Source organism: Pelecanus crispus, chromosome 7 (genome assembly GCF_030463565.1).
Source record: "Pelecanus crispus isolate bPelCri1 chromosome 7, bPelCri1.pri, whole genome shotgun sequence".
Lineage (NCBI taxonomy): Eukaryota > Metazoa > Chordata > Aves > Pelecaniformes > Pelecanidae > Pelecanus > Pelecanus crispus.
In genome coordinates, this window is record NC_134649.1 from 2,663,562 (window position 1) to 2,686,196 (window position 22,635).

The window sequence follows — 22,635 nt, forward strand, 5'->3', positions numbered from 1 at the left end:
TAGGCCATGCTTTGTAACAGCCAGAAGCAGCAAAAAAAAAAAAAAAAAAAAAAAGGAAATAAAGGAAAGAAAAGCGATGTGTTCTGAACAGCACATCCATCCTTCCGGAGACAGGCGGAATAAATCTAAAGACAACGCAGCGTTATCATCACCCACCAACCGGACACCCAAGCGCTACACCTCCGTGCAGCTATCTACAGGGTTTTTTTGCAAATCCTCCAGTCAATGCTTTTTTTCTTTATTAAATAGACAACAGTGGTTTGCATCACTATGTGTGAAAGCGTAAAGCAGCTGGCACTTTTTTAAAAGTCTTTAACATTCTTTGGCTCCTCGAATGGAAAAATCTTAGCAAATGAGACCTTAATAAATGGAAAGAGCTGAAAAATAGCCTTTCTGCTGGTGCGCTTCACTCCTGCTAATGGAATACGTAGATAAAACTGACATGGTTGTGTCTCAAACCTTTCCGCAGTGCTGCTGCGAGAAATCCTGCCCAGGTATCCCCAGCGTGGCCCTCCTTGCATCGAGAGATCCAGCAGCAGGATGAAGCCTCCAACTCCTCCTCCAGCCTCTAAAACCCCGCCAACGCAAGGAAAGGGCAGCCTGATCCTCCTCAGCCGCTAAAGAGCATTGAGGAGGAGGAACATCTCCAAACCCATAAAACCCGAACGCAGGCGGAGGAAGGGGAGGGCAGCAACCAGCACAGCTCTTCAAAGCCCAGGCGGGGAGACGGCCAAGTTGCCCTGGGTCCAGCTGAGCACCAGCATCCAGCTGGGAGAGCAAATGTGACACAAGGGCACTTCCATTAATTGCCATGTCGGGAGGGAAGGAGGGCTTTGGTCCAGGGTTTGCTCTGGGAACCATGTCTGGAGCGGGACAGGGAGGGCTGGGAGATGCTGCAGGGCAGGACCACGCGGGCTCCGCTGCAAGGGGCCCTTGTACCATCAGGAAAGGCCTCCCACTCCCCCAGGAACAGAAAACTGCTGCGAAGAAAAATACAGTTTTTCTACGGACCCCTCTCTCTTGCACTGTTGGGAGTTTGACTTTTTGGCAGGTTTCGTACACGGACTTTCATAACCTGAAATGCAAAATGCCGATTGCACGGAGAAGCATCGCAGCCCATCTGTTCATTTACCACCAGCTGAACAAGGAGTCCAGATCATGGCCGGACCTCTGCACCGCAGTATTTTAGGGTATTTTAGGCTGGGCTGGCCTGGCTGTGATGAGGTGCGGGGGCACCCGAGAGCAGGCGGCTGCATCCCGAGGTGGGGGCACGATGCTCTATAGAGCACCGCACCATCACCACTGCGTTAGAAGGCGGCAGCTCATGCCACGGGCATGATGCTCGATGGATGCAGCTCAGCACCCGGCCACAGCTCAGCATCCGGCCACAGCTCAGCATCCCTGTGCTACCACCCAAAATGAGACACAACCCTGAACCCCAATACGGGCTCAACGCCGGTGCCCTGTGCGCTGGCACTGAAGCAACCACACGGCACCGCTGGGGAAGCAAACCGGCACCGGCACGAGTTGCTTGCCTTGAAATGGCTGAAAAAAGGCTGATTAAGGAGATGCTCAGGCAGGAATAGTGCTTTGGTGTTAATTGCAGTTATATCCTCTGATGCTGCTGGTGTTTTCCCATAACCAAAGCCCGGGATGACGAACCAAAGCGATGCTCAGCTTCTCACCAAAGGAAAAGCAGCCCCGGGAAGGAGGCCGTGGGGCAGCAACACGCTCCAGCGCTTCAACGCTGGAGACCATTTAATCCCTGCTCCAGCCCCAGGAGCTGCAAGGCCATTACAAGTCAGCGTTCAGCAACTCTGGAAGAGGTCAGCCAAGACAGGCATTTCCATGTGAAATGTTTTTTTGTTCTTACAAAAAAAAAAAAAAAAACACCCAAAAAACCCACCCCAAAAAACCCCCAACCGAACAGGAATTCAACAGTTCGCAATATCCGAAGCCCAGACCCCCAGCACTGGCAGTGCATTGCACAACTTCTCATAACCTCCCCTCTCTGAGCGCTCAGTCCCCATAGCAATGCTTTTTTTCCAGGCTAAACACCCACTTTCTGAGAGAATCAACCAAAGGAAAGGCGTAAAACAGGAGGGAGAGCGAGCGCGGCCCGCTGCTGGGACAAGCACCATCTAAATCTGATGCGCTGTGAGCGAGGTGGGGCATCGACGAGCCAACACCCCTCCTCATCCTCGACCCCCGCTGCGCTGGCTTTGCTTTGCACCGCTGACCTGCTCCATTCCGGAGCAGGACGGGGAGGCAGCACGCTCCTCTCCTCCCTCCCGGAGCCCACGGCACGGCAGGACACACGGCAGCGCTCGGCAGGCTGGGAATCACAGCAGCCGCATGCCTAATCCCCTCCGATCCCAAGCACTTTGGAAGGACAAAGAGCCGAGTCTCCTTTGCCAGTAAATTGAACCTGCGGTTCCAGGGGCTCGAGGCACTTCAAAGCCTGCAGCAGCTCGGCCAGCAGCAGTAAAGGGATGTACTTTTCGGCTGTCGAGCAGCAAAGTAAAATCCACACAAATAAGCAGTGTTCCAGAAAACCAGGTTTAACCATCAGCAGCTCTGAACGACGGGGGATGTTTTTCCTGCAGGGTTGTTCTTTTTTTTTTTTCCCTTTTTTTCCCCCTTCCCCCTCCTTTGCAGTTTGTCTTACGGTATTTTTTTTAATTTCTTACTAAAACACATCTCAAGCTCCCACACCGCACAGCCCTTTCGGGTCTGAGCATCCTCCAGAGGTAAAATGCTGAGTTAGGTATTGGAGTTCGGGAAAGGAGGTGCCTTTGATGAATAGCAAATCTACAGACTTCAATCGTTTCGGTGAGCGCCACAGATTTAATAAGTTATTTCCGTGGAAAACCTTAGTAACTCAGTTATGAATCAAGCCTATAAACACCTCTCACTCATCAAAGTGCCACAAAAAAATCTATTACTGTAACTGTGAATACAAGCCTCTCTCTACAGGTCCCTACGAGAAGCCAAAATTCCTCCTTCAAAACATTCACCGTTTTCAAAGGTCATAAATACACTATGTCCAGTATTCAGCAAATCCGTTTAAAAAGCAAAACACAGGCACAGAGAAAAAGTAAAGTTCAAACAAAAATGTACCATCAGATATGCGCTGTTTAAAAGACACAACCGGAGTTACATCAAAAGAAGTTTTACTACCTAGAAAGCCATATCCAACTCCTAATAGCGTGCAAGAATGTAATGTTTTGGCTACAAAGATTAAACTAATTTACTTTTAAGTAACTTGCTTACTTCCTGATGTTTCTTTTTTTAAGTGTGATGCTTAGGTGCTTGGAGAAGTGAGGGATGTGATTATTCTGTGATTCAAGGCCAAGCATCATAACTACTCAATGAACCACAGACAAAAACATATTTTATCTGGGTGTTGTACTTACTCCAAGAACTTCTAGGCTGAAAACATCCCGGCTAGCTGCGAAAACCCATCCCGGTTCCAGGTAAAGGGAGGGAGAGAAAGGCCAACTCTCTCTCCTTCTCTGCAGAAGCGTCCTGAGAAATTCAGCGTATTGCCTATAACGAAATGGCGCTCCCCAAATACTGCCCGTGGTACATTCATTTGAGGGCATCATCCTGCCGGGCTCCGTCACGGCAAATTCTCCTTCAGAGCCGGGGAGCCATGCGTACGCACACAAAGGCAGAGGTATCATCTGCAAAGCAGCTTTAATCCCCGCATTAGGCACGGGGCCAAATATTGATAAGACCAACCTTCTTCCACCCCTTGTGCAACAGGCACTCTGTGCTACTCCAGACAAACGATCCTGAGGCTCTGGCAGCCAGTTTTGTTTTGTTTTGGTTTTTTTTCCTTTTTCTCCTTCTTGTGGACTAGGGACAGCTCTGATTGTCCACGTTTTTCTAAGCGCTGTCTGTGCTGGAGCATTAAAGCCATAGTATCAGCCATAAAGAGGAAAGATGTTCTTGCACATGAACCAGTGCAGGCAACGGATGGCGACGGGGGAGATTTCGGCTCGGTTCACAGCTCTGCTACAGCCGCCCCATCTACCGTGGGAAAAATCACTGAGTCCTTGGCTGCTTGCAGGGAAGAACGCCTGGGAAGAAGGGAGTCCACCACCGCTTCGTCTGTTCAGATGAGGAACATCACCGAAGCTGTCTCAACTAAAGATACTGTCTGGGGCAGGCAGGTCCTTGGGACACAGCACCCCTGGTCAAATGCAGGACGCTGTGGGAGCTCCCTCCCGTCCTCCCCGCTCGGCAATGCACTGGAAAACGGCGTTGCTCTTGCAAAGCATTTGTGCGGCTAATAACAGAGGGACGTTTCTTCATCTCCCAGTCCAGAAGACACCCTCCCTCCTGGAAGGCAGTATTCGTGTAGGCTGGTGATGACGCTCTCTCACTGTGCGGGATGCCAAGCCTCAGAACAACCTTTATTTCCCTCCTCGGGAGACCTTCAGCACAAACCATCTCTTTTCCCATCTCCAGCAAATTCCCCAGTGGTCCCTCAGCCTTCACGAAATTAATTTCCCCTCCTCACCTTACTAAGCTGGCTCAGCTCCGAATTAATTTCAAGACCAAAAGGCTTGTATTGCAAGCTCATAACCCGTAGGATATTTTTATGAACAGGTGTCCCTTGGTTTAGAAACCCTTCTACAGCTGCACGACCACTGCCGAAATTTCATCCTCCTTCTGGAGGCCCGTGCTCTGCACGGATGGGGTCACCGGCACCTCTCCTGCTTCTCTTTGTCGGGACATTGGGTACAGGTGGCAACATAAAGGTGTATCGTCACCCAAGCGTGGTCATCCACAAGCTCTGCAAGAGCAAGCTCCTGCAGACCTCAACGCTTCAGCTGTTGGCTTTGGCGGCCCAACATGAGTTGCCCTGCAGGGCTTTAATGGAGCAACAGCCGCGCACAGGGAATGCCTTCCCCAGCCTTAGAATCATAGAACCATGGAATGCTTTGGGTTGGAAGGGACCTTTAGAGCTCATCCAGCCCAACCCTGCAGCGAGCAGGGACAGCTTTAACCAGAGCAGGGTGCTCAGAGCCCCGTCCAACCTGACCTGGGATGTTCCCAGGGATGGGGCCTCCACCGCCTCTCTGGGCAACCTGGGCCAGTGCCTCACCGCCCTCAGTGTGAAACACTTCTTCCTTATATCCAGTCTAAATCTATTCTTCTTTAGTTTAAATCCATTACTCCTTGTCCTGTCACAACAGGCCTTGCTAAAAAGTTTGTCCCCATCCTTCCCATAGGCCCCCCTCTCAGCGCTGCCAGGCCGCACTCAGGCCTCCCCGCAGCCCCCTCCTCTCCAGGCTGAGCACCCCCAGCTCCCCCAGCCCGGCCCCGCAGCAGAGGGGCTCCAGCCCTCAGGGCATTTTTGTGGCCTCCTCTGGCCCCGCTCCAGCAGCTCCATGTCCTTGTGCTGACGGCCCCAGAGCTGGGCGCAGGGCTCCAGGTGAGGTCTCACCGGAGCAGAGCAGAGGGGCAGAATCCCCTCCCTCGCCCCGCTGCCCACGCTGCTGGGGATGCAGCCCAGGATGGGGTTGGTTTTCTGGGCTGCGAGCGCACATTGCCGGCTCATGTCCAGCTTTTCATCCCCCAGCACCCCCAAGTCCTTCTCCGCAGAGCTGCTCTCCATCCCTGCATCCCCCAGCCTGTGCTGATACCGGGGGTTGCCCCGTCCCTTGATGTAAGGTGCTTTCTTCAGCTGGTAAATAAGGGTGTATTCGCTCAGTCTCAGTGCTCTGGGCAAGATCTTCAGCTGCATATTAACAATCCAAGTGGAGTACTCTCCGCGGGGTTACGTTGCTCGTGGATGATGCACCGCCATCAGCAGGCTTTGGACACAACGAGGAGCCCACCCGGCTGCGGGGTCAATGATCGCTGCCCTTCCCCTTCTGCTCCACAGAAAAGAGTGTTTCAAGTCCAGGAGCTGCCACCTGAGCCACCACCGTGGCAAGCACAAACGCAATGCAAAAAAAAACCCGCAGCCCTCCTGTAAATTTACAGGCTCCAGCAGATTTAGCATCAACCCAGAAAGACATTTGTTGTAGAATAAAACAGCACACCTGCATCTCTCTGAAAGGGACAGGCGCTGAAAGCCCAGGGATGCCATCTCCGAGAGCTTCCCCACCTTCCCTTTCAGGGATTAATTCCATGAATCACCCTGAGTTTGCAAAGTTGCCTTTGATGTCAACCCCAGGCAGGGCCAGAAGCCGCACATGAACAAACCCAAAGCAAAGGCTGGTTCTTGTTTTGAAGTTCTCCCAACCATCGGGAAGGATGCTGCTGCGTGGTCACGCTCTCCGATCGGGACTCCAACCTTCGCGGCCGGCCACGGCCACGCAGGGAAAACCTTTGCATCGAGCAAAGAATTCCTCTCTGAAGCACACTGGAAAATAGATGCACTTTATTTCCCGTTGGCAAACTAAAACTATGGAGGAAAAATGTTTAATATAAAAACATCTGACAAAGCACCTCCAGGATGTATTTTTTTGCATCAAAGAAGTAGCTCTTGGCAACAGGCTCGCTCCTCCGACAAGAAAAGTTTTTAGCCAAACCCTGATTGTTATAGACTGCGCAGGGTAAGGCACGCCAGTGAACTTAAAGTTAAATATGAAAGAAAAAGGAAACCAAAACCATTACTGGCCTAAATAAACATCTGTCTGTGACTAAACTGGATGCACAGATATGCTCTGCTTTTTTTTTTTTTTTTTTTTTAAAATGGATTTACGTTTCTGCAATAGGACGGGGGGAAGAAAGGATGAAAAGGCTCCACGGTGCTGCTGGATCAGACCCATCCTGCAGCCCCCAGCCCATGGCGCTGCCACCCCGAGCCGGCACCTGCGCCCAGGGCTGCGGCGGGAGCCCGGCACCGAACACGCCGAAGCCAGAGGCGATCATCAGAAAGTTGCAAAAACAACACTTCAGCCCCAGAAGAAACTGCCACCCTATTAATGAGAAAAATATCTTTTTTTTTTTTTTTTTCCTATTAACAGGTAATTTCATGATCTCTCCCCCAATCTGGAAAGGGCAATGTTTGCCCAGTTTCCACACATATCCGCCTTACATATTTATAGGCTTTTTTTTTTTTTCCTACTCCTAAAACACACAGGATCTTCATAAATTTCCTTGTTAGCACAAATCCTTGCAGTCTGTTATTTCTGGGGGGAGAGGAAGAGAGACGTTCACTTTCTCCATTCAGTGGGTTTTAAAATATGCTTCCTTAAGTTCATCCTAAATATTGCTGGAAGCAGAAAAAACCCCTCCGGCTCTCGCTCCGGAGCTGTGGCATTGCTTCAGCGGGGCTGAGTCATCAGCCGGGATGGACAGGCACGCTCCCGCCTTCCTCCTCCCGACGGGGCACGGGGACCCTGCTCCCCAAACCCAACACCCCCAGTCCCACCACCCTGCAAGCAGCTTCTCCACCTTCCCAGGCCTTGGGGAAAAAAAGAAAACCAACACAACCAAAAAACAACTAAAATAAGCTCCAGCCCATTCAGTCTCTCTGTTTCTCCTCTCTCCGATAATTCACATTTATCCTTCGCCAGCTTTGGAGGGGGTAACACAGAGAGTCGCTGGGCAGAGCTCATCTGTGCATGGAGCCCGTTATCTTCTAGGCTCGGCAGAGCTGCTCGGAGCAGATTCACGCGTGCGCTTCCACTTTCGGGCACGGCTCCCCACCGCTCTGCAGCGCGGAGGGGAATTAATCACTCCTCCAACAAACCACCAACTCACAATTGCTTCTTTCGGATGCACATTCCCAGCTACGAATGGGTTCACCAGAGCTGAAACTCTTGAAGTAAAAGTTTTAGCACATGGGAAGAGGATCGATTTCAAAAGTCTAAAAAGAAAAAAATTAGTAATTTTGGAAAAATCTAAAGCAGCATCTTCCCTGGCTTGCTTGCTGCTGCTGCGTGCAACCCCTCTCGCCAGCCCCTGCCGTCCCCACTCTCCTCCTGCCCTTCTCCCGTTCCCAGCTCTCACTTCTCCCCTGGTAGCACTTATTTCTCCTCTTCCCTCTGCTCAGGTGCATTACGGAGCACCAAGCCCTCCCATTTCTCCAGCCGAATCCGCCCAGCGCTGAGCATCCCCTAACTCCAGGCAGCGGCTCGGCCGGTCCGCGGCAGGAGGACGGGGTGCGGGATGCAGTCCTCCGACGCGCTGCAGAACTGAAGGGAGGCGGGTCGGACACGGGCACCCACGCTCAGCAAGGAGCCCTTTCCCTCCGGAAAACCCTGCCACACACAGGGCTCGAGCCTCGCGGGCAACACGGGTTCACAAAGGCATTTCCATACGAACAACGCAACTTTCTGCGCGCACACCGGTATGACTCCCGATTAAGCAAGGAGTAACGAGCAGGCATGTAGGGACACATGAGGCAGGCTCTAGTGGTGAGTGGCTCATTTTGAGGAAAAATAGCCATCATACGAGCTTGGCATCAGCTGCTGCAGGCATCGTCTTTGTTAAATATCTTCAGTGGAGACACCCAGCCGGTGCGGGACCTCTGCACGGCAACCGGGGACTTTGCTGCGAGGCAGCAGTGAGCTGCACCCATCACTACCTGTCTGCTCCTACAGCTAATTACTCATCCTTACTTATTACTGCTCCAAAGAAAACCGATGCCCCAACATTTCTGCAGTTTCTAGAGGACGGACGAGCTGCTCCAGACCCGCAGCGGCCACGAGCGATGCTCCAGTCAGCGTGGAGACCTACGGGAGGTTCCCAAGCAGCAACACCACTGCTTGCCTCCTACCCGCGCTCAACCCTTCCCCTCCTGCATGGGCCTTAGGGCCTCCAGAGCTGAATGCCACCGCTAACGAGAACTCTGGTCGCTACTCGTAGGAATTCACGGGGCTTTTTTAGCCAAAAAGACAGACTGACACAGCGTGCTGTGCACGGGGAGCGCCGAGGAGCGGGGCTATTTCATGGTCTCTGAGAGAGGGTCCTTCCCAGGGAAGGTGAAGGATGGAAGGCCCTGTGGGATTTAGGGGAAGGCAGGGAATCCCAAAGCCCGTGGCCCGCAACATCTGCTCCAGCACGTCCCCACCGTACCGAACCAGTTCCCGCAGCAGCAGCACAGCCCTCTACAAGCCTGGCAAGTCTAACGGGTACAGCAGCTTCTTGGCATGTGGTAGAGGAGCCAAGTCTGAGGGGAAGGGAAAAAAAAAAAAAAAAAAATTACTACAAATGTTCCACCAATTATGAGTCACGGGGATGAACTTTTGTTTCTGCCTTGCTGGATTTTGCTCTTTCCCTGGTATTTCCCCAGCTCCGGCCGGGGGAGCCGCGGGGACGCCGACACTGGCCCAAGGCTCTGCCGGCAGCCGGGGGACGGGCACACCTGGGCTCAAAATACAACTCCCAAACCAGCGGGTTTTCTTCACGTCTGCTCGCCAGGCGTACACGGCTGCAGAAATAATCTGATGAGGGAAAGATGGAGCCCCTCTTCGTACTCCCGCAAGCCTGAATGTGACGCTGCTTGAGCTCAGAAGATGGAAACGTCGGGATCCAACACCTCCAAGTGCCTTTTCCCACCAACCCAGCTCTTCCCAAGCCGCTGTACCTCACTGAGGAATCAGGAGCATCCCCCATCCGAGGGAAATGCTGTGGCTGGACACTGATCCAGCCTCATTTCATGACCCAAACGCTTGGAGCCTCAGATGAGGAGGACTCTGGGGTATTACCCATCGATCCAGCTCACGACACAGAAGGTCGCATCTGAACACAGCTTGTGCTTCCACTTAGCATTGACCGGTACTCCGAATTTTATAGCAAGCCTGCTAGGTTCATTGAAGATTTTTCTCTATTTTTAACAGTGGTATTATAGGCATGAGAAGGTCTACTTCAAAAAGAGGGTATGTTTTTTTTATTTTAAATTTATACATATGACAGAGATGATCTTTTGACTTCATGCTAAAACTTCCTGTTTAGAAGTTCATCAAGTAAACGAGTAACAGTGAAGGAATGGTTCCCTTTGTTATCCAAAATTGAGTTTTGTGGTTTTAGTAGGAAAAGCCTTTTTGATGATCAAAGCTGAAGCAATAAATAGTAGTGGCTTGATGCTAGATCCAAAATGTACTTATTTTTGGAACAGGAGTTAAATGCACATGGAGCTCCTTCGGTACACACAAGAAAAGGCAGGGAAGACCACGTGCTTCGTGTATCATTTACACAGGCCTACGTTTCAAGCAAACCTATTAAATAAGTTGAAATGGAGAATAAACAAACTGAAATACGGCAGATAGACTAGAGTCTAAGTGCTTTCTTTTTTTTCCTTTTACTTCCCTGTGATGACAAGTATGGGTTAACTTCAGTGAAGCTCTTATCCTCTTTCAGCAATCATGAGCACTGGGGAAAAATAAATCACACAGCCCCAGACTCTTATTAAAAGTTACACCATTGGAAACTACACAGGGGGAGAGGAGGTATCCGATTTCAGTACAATCTCAGTCACATGTTATCATCATATTGTTCAAGTAAAAGTTACAATCTCTCTTCTATTCCAGAAAATCCACCAGATGCCCCATAAAGGACTCAGCTGGGAGAGAAGCTAAACCATTACATCCTCAGGAACCCCGGTTTTCAAACTCGGCTGCTATAATTAATGGCAATTATCAAGTTACAATAAAAGCCATGGGCATGGGGAGCTTTACGGACGCGTATCCAGCCCGAGGAATGTTTGTTAGGAATTGCAAACACATATTTATTATAGCACAACCCTGAACGATCCAAGTCCTGGCTATCAATTGTTCCCCTGCTATGGACACTTGGCAGCACAACAAAAGCCAGGCGGGCCGGCACGCTGGATTCGGCACGCGGCAGCACCGCGGCAAAACCAACCGCGGCAGGAGAACCTTAAAGGAAAAGGAGAAGGGAAAACGCCCGGAGGAAAACATGCCACCATGCCATGACACTGCGATGCCGTGCTGTTTAAACGCTACGCTCTTTAAAGGGCTGCGGAGTCGGGATGGGCTTAAACATCCCAAGGAAGTCGCAGGTCTCACCAAACCGGCCACAAACTCTTCCAGGCGGAGAACGAGAAGAGAACAGCTGCGGCTGATGGACCACTACCCTAAGGGTCCCCTCCATCACCGCTGACTTACAGCATCCCCCAGAGAGAGCAGCAAACCCCCTCCACGCGCTCAGCAACCCGGCAGCTGGGCACCAAGGTGCCCGAGTCCTACCCCACCGCAAAGCCCACCCCGACTGCTGAAGGAGGTACACGAGGCTTCATTCACCAGGATGAAGGGTTGTCTACCTTAGCTCTCAGACCATTAACCAGGCCATTTCTTACATAGAAATTAAACCTGGTCCTATAGACAGGCCCCTCCTGCCCCTCACGCAGTCAGCCCCCAGCCTGGGATGGGACACCAGAGGCCACAGCCCAACGCCAAGGAAAGGAAAGCCCCAACTCTACCTGCTCGCAGGTAAAACCACGCCAGGTCTTACAGAGCACCACTAAATGAATGAAAGGTTGCAGGGGTGGGGCAGAGCAAAAACCAGGACCTAATTAAGCAAAAACTGTATTCAGGAGCTTCAATGGCATCGCAGCTGGGAGCTCTGCTCAGGAAAGCAGGGTTTGCACCGTAGGGCGAGGACCCAACAGGTAACGCAAGCTGGACGGACTCGGCAAGAACCACCACAAAGCAGCACCGTTTGAAATTGCCTCACCGCTCCCATAACAACGGTGACGGCGTACAGCCTAGCCCCACGCCAGCCCACGACCCCAGGGCTCAAGTGAGGTCCAGGCGGCTTCCACGGGGGTCACGCACAGCCCCCCGGCCACCTCCCGAATGTCCCCGCTTGTCCCAGCACGCTCATCGGCCAAGCAGCATCTTACAGCAACCGGCGGAGCGCAGACATCTGAACAACCCGCTCAAATAGCTGCTCTTTTTTTTTTTCCTTCTTTTCACACCAAGAATATAAACCAACAGCAGGACCACAACCCCCGGTCTCCTCCTGCGGTCCTGCCCCAGCCACGAGCTGCCCGGCGCAGACCACGTGTGCGGGAAGGCGCAATCTGCCAACCTGAGAAGTCTCCGGGCGTGACGTTGGGCGAGTTTGTAGCCTCTGTTTCAGTGTAAGACAACGTGGAATCTGATAGATCTGGGGGGGAAGAAAAAAAGGAAAAAAAAAAAAAAAAAAAGAAGCATTTTTAGTCCTCCTGCGTTTGCAAGCTCTACGTGAGCAGCCGTGGCTCTTTTGCTTCCCGTCACCAGCCCACCTCTCCCCGAGAGAAACTCTCCACCAGGCCAGAAAGCAGCGATTAACTTTGCAGCTCCACCATGCAAATGCAAAGTTTGAATTGCTTCGACCACAAAAATAACTGCAGTTAAGTTGATCAAACAAGTAGGAACTTGGTGCTTACTGGATAAAGTTACATTAAGCCTCTAAACAATTCATAGTTACTATACTTAATTATCACCATTAAAATTCTTGAAGCTGTTTATTCTTGCTTCCTTCCTTCCTTCCTCTTTGCTGAAGCGAAGGAAACTTTGTTTTAACAAGTTAAGAGTCTTTGTTATTCTCTCTTGCTTACACCCCTCTAATTAAGTGCTCAACTGTTTGCTCACAGATTAACTATTATTTTTCCAATCAAACAAGCCAGTGAAGCAAATTTCAATCCCTGGCTGTTGTTTTAATAAAGTCACGTGTCACTCCCTATCATCTCTCCCTGCAGCACAAGCAGTTTCTGAAGCGAATTAACTTGGAAAAGGGAGCGTGGGGAGGGACAACTCCTTTTTTTTTTTTTCCTCTCCATAACTAACAAAACAAAACAAAAAACCCAAAAAAGCAAACAAACGCACCCAAAAATGAAAAAACCCACGACCAGCGAATTTTGCTCTGCAGGACGCCCTGGTCACCGCCCCATGCCGCAGACCGGCCGCAGAGATGAAGGAGCCGATTCCTCGGACGGGCGCGGGCGCCGGGTGCCGGAGCGGCTGCGTGGCGGGCAGCTCCCAGGCCTGGCAGGGCAGGGACTCACCTTTGGCACCGGGCAGCTCCCGCCTCCCCTCGGGGCTGGGTGGGACAGGCAGGCAGGCTGCCCCGCTCCCATCGCCCTGGCAAACCCCGCCTGTCTCCCTCGCCACCTCCCCGTCCCTGCCCGACGGGGCGCGAAAGCAGCTCGCCTCCGTCGTTACCCCCTCTCTCAATCAGAGCCGCTGACTACGGGACGAAGGCAGAAATCCCACGCTCCCGACGTGGCCACAGCTGCACCGATCCTGGCAAGAAACCCAAGAGGGACGTGGGATTCCTCCCTTTCCTCCGGCACCTTTGCTTCCCATTTACTTGAGCGAGAGGCGGGCGGTGGGAAAGGACGGGCAGGATGCAGCGATGCCAATTCAAGACATCTCCAAGCCAACGCGCACCGTGCACAACCGGGCTCCAAGGCCGCACTGTGCCAGGCTCTCCAGCAGCCTTCCTTCACGCCCAGCCTACCCACCCCAGCTGCTTTCGCTAGCTTTTTTTTTTAAAAAGCTTTTATAACTCATTAGGAAAAGTGAAAAGCCACTCAGCAATTACACAGTGCCGAGTTTCAAAGCGTTTACGTCTCATTTTAATAAGGAGAGGAAGGGTAATAGCCGGTTCCTCCACGGCGCTGCGCAGCCGGGGCGTTATGCAAATGGCACCCGGGAGCTCCGGCTCCCCCTCCGCTCCGTCATCCCGCAGATTACACACACAGACAAAACATGGCGTCTGGCAACCTTTCATTACGCCTTCATTAAAGATAGCGCTTCGTATTATTTTGGAAAGTATGCATGTGTCTACACGGTAATTTGGTGTGATAAACTGACATCCATTTACTTCTTAAAACCCGTCAGCTGATGCTTGCTCAGAAATAATGAGCAGCCATAAAATCCCGACTTGTTGGCTTTTGCCTGACGTGCCACGTAGGGATGTCCTAGAACCAACACCAGGACCACAGCATGAAAGAGCTGCCGGGAGATCAAAAGAGAGAAAACACGTACCCAGTGGCTTTTGCTCATCATTAGGAGACAGCCGAGAGTAGGGAGGTGGTGGAGACTCTGGAAAAACAAAACTTTATGTTAGTGCTGCGTTCGGTTTATCAACGAAACCCTCAGGCTTTCTCTTTTGGGGTAGGAACTCTTCCAAGGTTATAAACACCCAATGGTAGAAAACCCACTTGGAAGCAACTCAAGACCGGGAGTTTTCCAAATCTTTGAAGAAGGGGGGGGTTCCACCTTGACCTTTCAGAGGGGGCTTTACCACTGAAAATGCTGTTCTCCTCCCCTACGCCCCTGCCCCGCACCCCTGCCTGCGCACCCACAACCTGAAGCACGCAGAACGGCACGCTGCTCCCAAAGAACGACGCTTTCACCATCTGCGCTGGGAGACAACCCTCCAACCACAGCTCAAACACACACAGGCGCAACAAGAGCTCCCCGAACACGTCGCACGCACCGAAAAAAGGGTGTCGGGAGATGAAAAGACACTCCTCCCCTGGCACACGAAGCCTGACACCAGGCTGGCTTCAGCCAACAAGCCGCCAAAGCAACTTTGGTCCATCCCAACAAATCCCGTGGCACAGGAGCAGCTCAGCAGCAGAGGCCTCCCGTGATCCCGCTCAGCCTCTCCCGCCCCGCGCAGCCCGGCCCCCGTTCAGCAGAGCTCCCAAGCACACGCTCGGCTCTAAGCAGCGGCACGTCGGCAGTCAGGCGCTTGAAGTTAGGCAAGTCCTGAGAGGGGCTGTGCTGAACCGGGCCACGGAGCTGGCTCCTGCTCTCCTCCTAAGAGTCAAGACCACGCGAAAGGCTGGCAAAGGTCCTCCATCAACTCCGTACGCTGGTTACAGGGGTGGTTTGGGGTTTTTTTTTCCCCCTTCTGAATTACGGCAGTGATGCATTTCTTGAACTATAACTTGCTAAAATCGAGGAGCGTGCAGCCGGCTGGGCTCTATCACGGCACCGGCGTTGAGCAGACCCCGACGTCAGTGAGCAACTGTCCTGAAAAGTCAATGGCATCACACTGACCCCAGACTACTGAAGGGGGTGACCTTTCAAGTGTAGACCACTACAAGGGCGTGCTCCTCAGTTCCCGCACGGATCCGAAAGCGCCGCACCCAGCCCACCGACTGCGGCTCAGCTTGGGTTTGCTCCTTACGAGCAACCTCCGCAACCCCCGTGTGACGGCTCTGGGATGGCCTGTGGCCATTTATCACTTCTAAGAAAACGTTCCTCATCTCCCCTAACCAAGCAAGCTGCCCAGCAGCACGATGCTCTTCTCACAGGGTGCTCAAGGATCTCAAAATAAAAAAAATAACGGCGCCAACATCCCAATCTGGATGCAACGGCCCGACCTGCGGTGCGCGCAGTGGGCTGGTCCCACGCTAGAGCCAGACCTGCTGCCACAGGGGACTTCTTCGAAGCACCGAGGCGTCTTCACACCGCTCAGCGACGTCACCCCACACTAAACCGGGTGACAAACACGGACGGTCTCTGCAAGGAGCCGTGCAAACACGTGTGGAAAAGGGCACCGAGGCCTTTCCCAGGCTCCTGCCACCGTCCCCGGCGCCCGGAGCGGGTGGGGCCCTGGCACAGTCACCCACTATCAAAATGATAAGGAGCCACTCGATAAAAGCTCTACTCTCCACTGCTCTCTGCACAGGGCTTGCAGCCAGGCACCGCTGGGAGAACAACTACCGCTGCAGGAGAGCAACTGGGAAACTTTGCCCGCTTGCAGAACACGCACAGCTCCTACGAACGCACATCTACCCCAAGCGAAGCCAAAAAAGCTGCTTCCAGCCTCTAGCGATCTCTGGGGGAAGCACGCCCAGCGCAGAAGTTTCTTTCAAAGAAGCGATGCAAAGCGAGGCAGGATCCCGGATTGCAAAATAAATTTAAAAAAGAAAAAATCTCAAAGCTTTTGCCAAGGAAGGGACCGTCAGCAGGAGGTTGGTGTCCTCCAGGATCCCTGTGCTCGGGGTGGGGGGGGGGGTGGTAAAAAAGAAAAGCCCGAGAAATGCATGAGGTCCGGCTGCCCCCGCTCCCCCCGGTTCGGCGTTCCCCCGGGCCGGGGCATCCCCCGCAGCCCCTCCCGGCCGCGGCCCCGGTGCGCCCGGCGGGGCCCTGCGGCTTTAAGCCGGCGGCGGTAATTGCCCGGCTCCCGGCCGCTCCGGTGAACAGCGAGCCAGCCTGGCGCCAGCAGGATGCAAACTGCATATTATCGCCCCTTCTGCACCTAAATAGCAGGGGGACCTCCGCGGGAGGGCGGGGGGGAACCAAACCAGCCGAACCCCCCCCCCCCCCCCAAAAATAAAGGGCTTTTTAGGCACAACTGGGTTGGGGGGGTGGCAGCCCCGGGGACCCCGGGCCAGGCGCATCCCGGGCGGGCATCCCCGCGGCAGGGGTGCGAGCAGGGGTGCGAGCAGGGGTGCAAGCAGGGGTGCAAGCAGGGGTGCAAGGCGGGGGGTGCCACTAAGCCGGGGAAGGGGCCGGGAGCCCCGGCCCCCCCGTCGCCGAAGCGGGGCGGGAAGGAGCCCGAGCGCCGCTCCTCACCTGGCCCACAGAGGCGGCTGAAGTGGTAGGGGTTGCAGCAGACGGTGGGGCCGTCGGCGACGCCGAAGCTCTGGCACTCGCAGAGGGGCTTCAGCTCGGCGGGGTGCTGCAGGTCGGGCCAGCGGAAGAGCTTGCCCAGGAGCAGGTGGGGGGGCGCCGCCTGGCCCCCCAGGCGCAGCTCGGTGCGGGCCACCAGCACGCAGCCGCTGGGCATGCCCCCGCGGGACTCCACCGCCTCCAGCAGGCTGTCCAGCGAGCGCTCCTTCAGCCGCTTCAGCAGCGAGTAGGTGACGGCCTTCAGCTCCTGCTCCAGCAGCAGCAGCCGCGACCGCGCCTCCCGGCCCCGCCGCTCCGGGGAGCCGCCGTCGGGGGGGGCGGCGGCGGCGGCGGCGGCGGCGGGGGGCCGGGGGCCGCCCGGCTCCCGCTCCTTGAAGAGGCAGCAGGTCACCGTCCGGCCGTCGCTCGCCCCCTCCCGCCGCGGCGGGGCGCGGAGCCGGGCCCCGGGCCGCTCCGCCATGGGGTCCCCGCCGGGCGCCGCCTCGCCCGCCGCCGCCGCCCCGCCGCGCCGCTCCTCCGCCTCCCGCAGCAGGCTGCGCGCTACCGCGCGGATCTCCGCCGCGGGGTTTTTCTCCGGGGTCTTGCAGCTACCGGTGGCTCCGAGGTCGCGGCCGCTCCTGGCGCTGCCATCTCCGCCGTCCCTGTCCGGAATGACGCGGCTCCTCCAAAGTCGCCGCACCAGCCCTGAGCGTTTGGACCTGAACATGCGACAGGCCGGCGGCCGGGGGTCGCGTCGCTCTCCGCCGCCACCCCCCGCCCTCCTGCGCGGGGCTCCTCGCTCCGCCGCCGGCTTTATCTCATCTCAGACCCCGCCGCCCTCGCAGGCTGCGCGGCGCGGGCGGCTTCCCCGCGGCCCTGCCCAGCGACTCGCCGACGGCCCGCGGCGGGGCCGCACCATGGGGGAGGCGGCGGGGAGGGAGCGCGGCGCGGGCATAGACGGCGCCGCGGGGGCTGCGCCGACGCCCGCGGCGGTGCGGGGCCGCTCCCGTGGCGGCGCTGGGGCTCGGGCGCGCCGCGCCGTGCCCTACATCGGCTGCCGGGGGGCGGCGGGGAGCGGGACGGGGAGCGCGGGGCAGCGCCGGGGAGCGGGGCGGGGGGGGCCGCCCGGCGGGGGAGCGGCGCCGGCTCCGCGCGCGGAGGCGTCGGTTCCCAAAATATTGGTTTTTCTCAAGAAAAAAAAAAATTAAAATGAAAAAAAAATGAAAAGGCAAAAAAGCAGCAGCAGAGCCCAGAGCGAAGGCCGGTGTCAGCACGTGAGTTGTACGTATCCCAGAGGTCCCGGGGCGCGCGGCGCTCCCGCTCTCCCGCTCCCGCTCGCGCCGCCGCCGGCTCCCCGCGCTCCCCGCGCGCGCGGCTGCCGGGGCCGCCGCCGCCTCCGCGCCCGCTCGCGCCCGCCCGCCCTCGCTGGCTTTTGTGTGGCCGGGGGCGCGCGGGCAGGGCCCCTCGCGAGCGGCGGCGCGATTGGCTGCCGCCCATCATGTGCCAGTCTAGACACTTTGGCGGCTCCGCGCGGCACCGGGCCTTGCGCAAACACCGGCTCAAGTTTCCGAACTCTTAAAGGCACACGCGCACCGCGGCCCCCCGCCGCAACGCGGGGAGCCCCCGCCCTCCCCGCCGCTACGGGGAGCACCCCCCCTCCCCCCACGCCGCTCCGCGCTTCCAGCCCCGCCGGGACCGAGGGGGGCGGGGGCCGCCGCGCCGCTGCCGCGCGGGGGAAAGTAGGTCAGGGCGGCGCGGCGGCGGCGCAGGGGTTAAAGCCGCTCCCCCCCCCCACCCCCCCCCCGCCGGAGCCGCCGCGGCGGGACACACCCCCGCGATGTATCAACTTGTCCGCCGTGGCAAAAGTTCAGGCCCGGCGCACGCCCATTGGCCCGCCGCTGCGTGACGCGCGGCTACGCCGTCGCCTATTGGCCAGAGCGCCGCGCCGGCACCGCCCCCTCCGCCCCCCCCCCCCCCGCGCTCCTCGCGGCGTGCCCGTGAATGAAAGCCGTGCCGCGGGCCGCGCCGCCCTGGGTCCCTGCGCCCGCCGCCGCCGCCGCGGGGGCCCAGGGCGGCGGGGAGCGGCGTGCCCCGGCCCCGCGGGGGGAGGCGGGCGGCGGGGAGCGGCGGCCCCGGGGAAGCGCGGCCCCGTGGGGGCGGAGCGGCGCCGCGTCCTGCCCCACGCGGCCGGGTGGGAACGGCGGCGGGAGGCTGCTGCGGGGGGCTGCGTGTGGGGACGGGACACCCCCCCCCCCCAAAAAAAAAAAAAAATTAAAAATAAAATGAAATCGCCCTAAAATGGCTCCGCTCCCCCGCCCCGGCCCCGCTCCCGGGGGCTCCGGCCCCGTGGGCAGCGGCTCGGCGTGCGTGGGTGGGAGCCTGCGGGGAAGAGCAGGGGGGCAAGGAGCAGTGCCTGGAGGGGCAGCCCCAGAGCCGGCGGGGAGCCTTTATTAATGAGCAAAAATAAATCTTTATTTCCCAGCAGCTGACCAACTAGGGGAAAAAAAAAAAAAAACCACCTCAACCCAACCCAATAACAGTATTTCAGCCAATAAATTGGAGGCAACCCCGACGTTCGTACTTTTTCTCTCGGGTAGCTCTTGCCGTAACTGAAAACTTACGCCCACGTTTCCCCAAGGCTGCACTAATACGCCTAAAAATGGGATTTAAAGATGCTTGGTTAAGTTTGGACTTTTTTTTTTTTTTTTTTTTTTTTTACGGCGAACTTCGTTTGCGTGCATCAGCTTGACGTAAGGCGTTCCAAAATGCTCCGTTTAAAATCAATACGTGTGCGCCGCTGAGGTTCGCACCGACATGATTATAATACATGAACAGGACTTTGGGGTTACTTCTGCCCCTACCGACCTGTAGGACCAAGGGCAAAGCTCCTTTTCCCCTGCCCTTTTTGGGTGGGTTTTAGGAAATGGGCCGTTCGCCGCGCTAAAAAGGCAAGGTGAAAAAAAAAAAATCATATAAATCCTGTAAGGGACCTGCTGCCTCCGCCATTGGGTTTCCTAACTGCGACGGTCGGGGGGCTTGACAGTCCCGTGCCGCGCTGTCCTCCTCCAACCGGCTCCCTCCCCGCGTAGAAACCGAACGGGGAGTAAAACCAGGTGATATTATTTGGGTATTGACTCACTTGGTACGGAAATAACGTCCCAGGATGGCCATGGTCAAACCCAGCGCCCACCCCAGCCGGCGGCACAGCCACATTTCACACCTGTATCCCGGTTTGGAGCTGTTTACAAAAGCCAGCCAACGTCCCACTGTGGTAGGAAAACGGGGTTTTTTTCACGTTAGGGAATAAAGGCAAGTTAAAAGGCATGGAAGGGCTGCAAAATAGATTCAGCTTCAGACATGGAAGCGGAAATTGGGGTTTGCTGGACCTTGGAGCCACGCGGGATCCCTGCCCATCCCCGGGCTGCTCCGGAGAGGTTCCAACGCTTGTTTAAAAGCCACGTCGATCGACCTGTCCCGCGTGACCCCGAGATTTACCTCCCGAAACGCAGCTCATGCTTTTCTTTCCAATATCGTAGTTACAAAGAATCATCCAAAGTATAACATGTCGCAAATGTGCAATTACCAGATGTAAATACATATAAATCTTAACTACAGCGCTCTTTAAACGAAGGATAGGTCATTATTGCGGCGAGCGGCGTGTCACTGCTTATCCAACTCTATATAATCGTGGTGCGCGCAATACGGCGCGAAGAACAACGGCGCTTTCACGGGACCCGGGGCGGCCGACCACTGCTGCGGGCGCAGGTATGCGATGGAGAAGTCCCCATTTCACCCCGAGTGCCATCCACGGCAGCTCTTGCAACAAGAGTACATTGTTCCGCGCTCTAATGTGGGCAAGAAAAACAGAGCGCTCAATTGTACTTGTCATAATGCACATATAATTTATAGTAATGTTGGTTATTAAAGGATTTCTAGTAATTAACAGCAATGTGCTTGTTCACTGCCTTTTTCTTCCCCCCCCCCCCCCTTCTTTTTTTTTTTTGCCTGTCATAATAACAGACATTCCTGGGAGATGCTCTGGAACACATCCTATGGGTCTTGGCACAAAAGCTGGAGAGAAGCTTTTGAAAGCCTGCCAGTCTTATCTGACACGGATCTCCCAGGTACTATATAAAGCCAAATCCTCTTGGACCCAGGAGGACCGTGGGTGGCCGGGAGGGCACCGGCACCGACCTCTTCCCAAAGCCAAAACTGCAGCCGGGGTGGGGGGAAAGGGGGGAGAGGGGCCAGCGCTGCCAGCGCGGCCACGCCGGCACGGTCGAGGGCGACAGCAGAGCCCAAAAATGCAAGGCACGGACTGCTGCGCTCTGCGTTTTCAGTAAGGAAAAAGGAATCTCATCATTTTCTGCTTTTTTTTTTTTTTTAATCTCTAGTATTTTATACGTTTCCGGTCAAAGAGAAGGATGCAGAGGTTAAAACGCAAAACCAATAATTGCCATTGAAATGACGTTTTAACAGCTGTTTGTAGATTATTTTAATGCCTTGAAAATGGGGTTGAGACGGGGGACCCCACTGACTCGATGCCGAGGGGCAGCGAAGGCGGGGGGACACACTGCGCCCCGAATTAACCATCCAGGAACGGGGGCACCGAGCGTAGGAGCCCGGCCAGAGAAACCACGACAAAACTGCTGCGCCAGAGCGAGGGGCTCTGCCAAAAACTAAAATGCCTCATAAAATCAGGCTGGTTTTGCTGGAAGCTGATTTTGAAAGGAACCAGAGAAAAAAAGTTTTGACAACATCAGAATGTCCCGTTTCCTTTGTTTTAATGACATAGCCGTGATTTTCCAGTTCAAACCGACTTTTCGTTTTACTCTTGCAAATGTTATATTCTGTGCGGTAACACGCTGTGATAGGACTTTGGACCGTCGTCAAAATGGAAAAAGCTAAAATCAGAACAAGGCATTTTGATAAATCCAAAGTTTAAAAAAAAAAAAAAAAAAAAAAAAGATGTTTGAAGAATTTTCCTTTATGGAGAATTTCACAACCGCTGGACTCGGTGCTGCCAGACCTCGGCATCTTGAATCCCTTCGTGCAGAGGCTGTGATCTCACCCCGCCACCTCGGCGTGTGCCCCCGGCCCGGCTGGGATGCAGCCACGGCAAAGCCCATCCCGGCTCCTCCGGGCTGGAATTGCAGCCGCCCTTCGCCACCGCTCCTGCGACGCAGGCGAGGGCGCGCGTCAGGGGAACGCGCGGGTTGTTTCCCATCACCCTGCGCCGAGTTAAGACCTGGGATTTGCTACCTTCACGTGTTTTCCAGTCGGCAAGAAGCGCAGTTTGCAGATGGCTCCAAGATAGCCTGAGGTCATTGGTTTGCACAGACTGCTCTGAACTGTGTGCACAGGAAAACAGGGCTTAGCTTGAGCGCGCTGAGTTCGCCTGCGGGAAGCGCAGCTCACGTCCCGCCAACCTCGCGCCCCCGAAGTGGGTTTTCGTGTCCCAGCGCGGCAAGGCTCGTACACGGAGGGGAGCAGAGCAGCCGCACATCTTCTCCTGGTGAAGCTGGGACATCGCTGCACGACCCTTCTCCTTGCCAGGAGATGCCCGAGTCAATGCATCTCCTAGCACAGCGCTACCGCCGGGAGGGTTTTGCACTGGCAAAGTTTGCCCTGGCACCTTTCCTCCGAGTGGGATGAAGGTTTCGCCATCCAGCGACCCCATCCGAATCCGGTGGCACCGCGGTGGGTGCTGCGTTTGCTGCCTGTCCCACGGGGCTCGGGGGGTGAACCGGGGCCACAGCAGCCGAATTGCTTAGGGACGCGTTGAAATTCCATATCCTCCAGAATTTAGCAGAATCAGGAAGGGGGCGGGGGGGAAAAAGGGACAAAATCTGATAGAAATTCGCCAAATCCTGCATTTCACCGGACCTGAAATCAATGTTAATGGGTTAATGGAAACTCCACAAGGCAAGAGCTGCTGAGTTTCCAGGCTTTTCAAGGCCCTTCCCACGAGTATCTGCTGTGGGTGGGGACAAGCTGACTCACAGTTTCCAGGGCTGTAGTAACATTTCAACACCCCAGCGCTCCAGCCTTGGGGACTGATGGCAAAGAGCACATTCCCAGCAGAGTG

The 22,635-nt window shown here is 55.4% G+C and overlaps 1 protein-coding gene across 1 annotated transcript in view; it reads right to left on the reverse strand.

Moving 5' to 3' along the window:
- The window catches only part of SMAD6 (SMAD family member 6), a 44,842-nt gene extending 27,568 nt beyond the window's left edge, over nucleotides 1-17,274 (reverse strand). Inside the window, 6 exon segments of the mRNA XM_075714258.1 lie at nucleotides 12,022-12,099; nucleotides 13,965-14,021; nucleotides 16,512-16,856; nucleotides 16,859-16,919; nucleotides 16,921-17,019; nucleotides 17,113-17,274. Coding sequence (XP_075570373.1) covers nucleotides 12,022-12,099; nucleotides 13,965-14,021; nucleotides 16,512-16,856; nucleotides 16,859-16,919; nucleotides 16,921-17,019; nucleotides 17,113-17,274 — 802 coding nt within the window.
- Nucleotides 17,275-22,635: the final 5,361 nt, after the last annotated feature.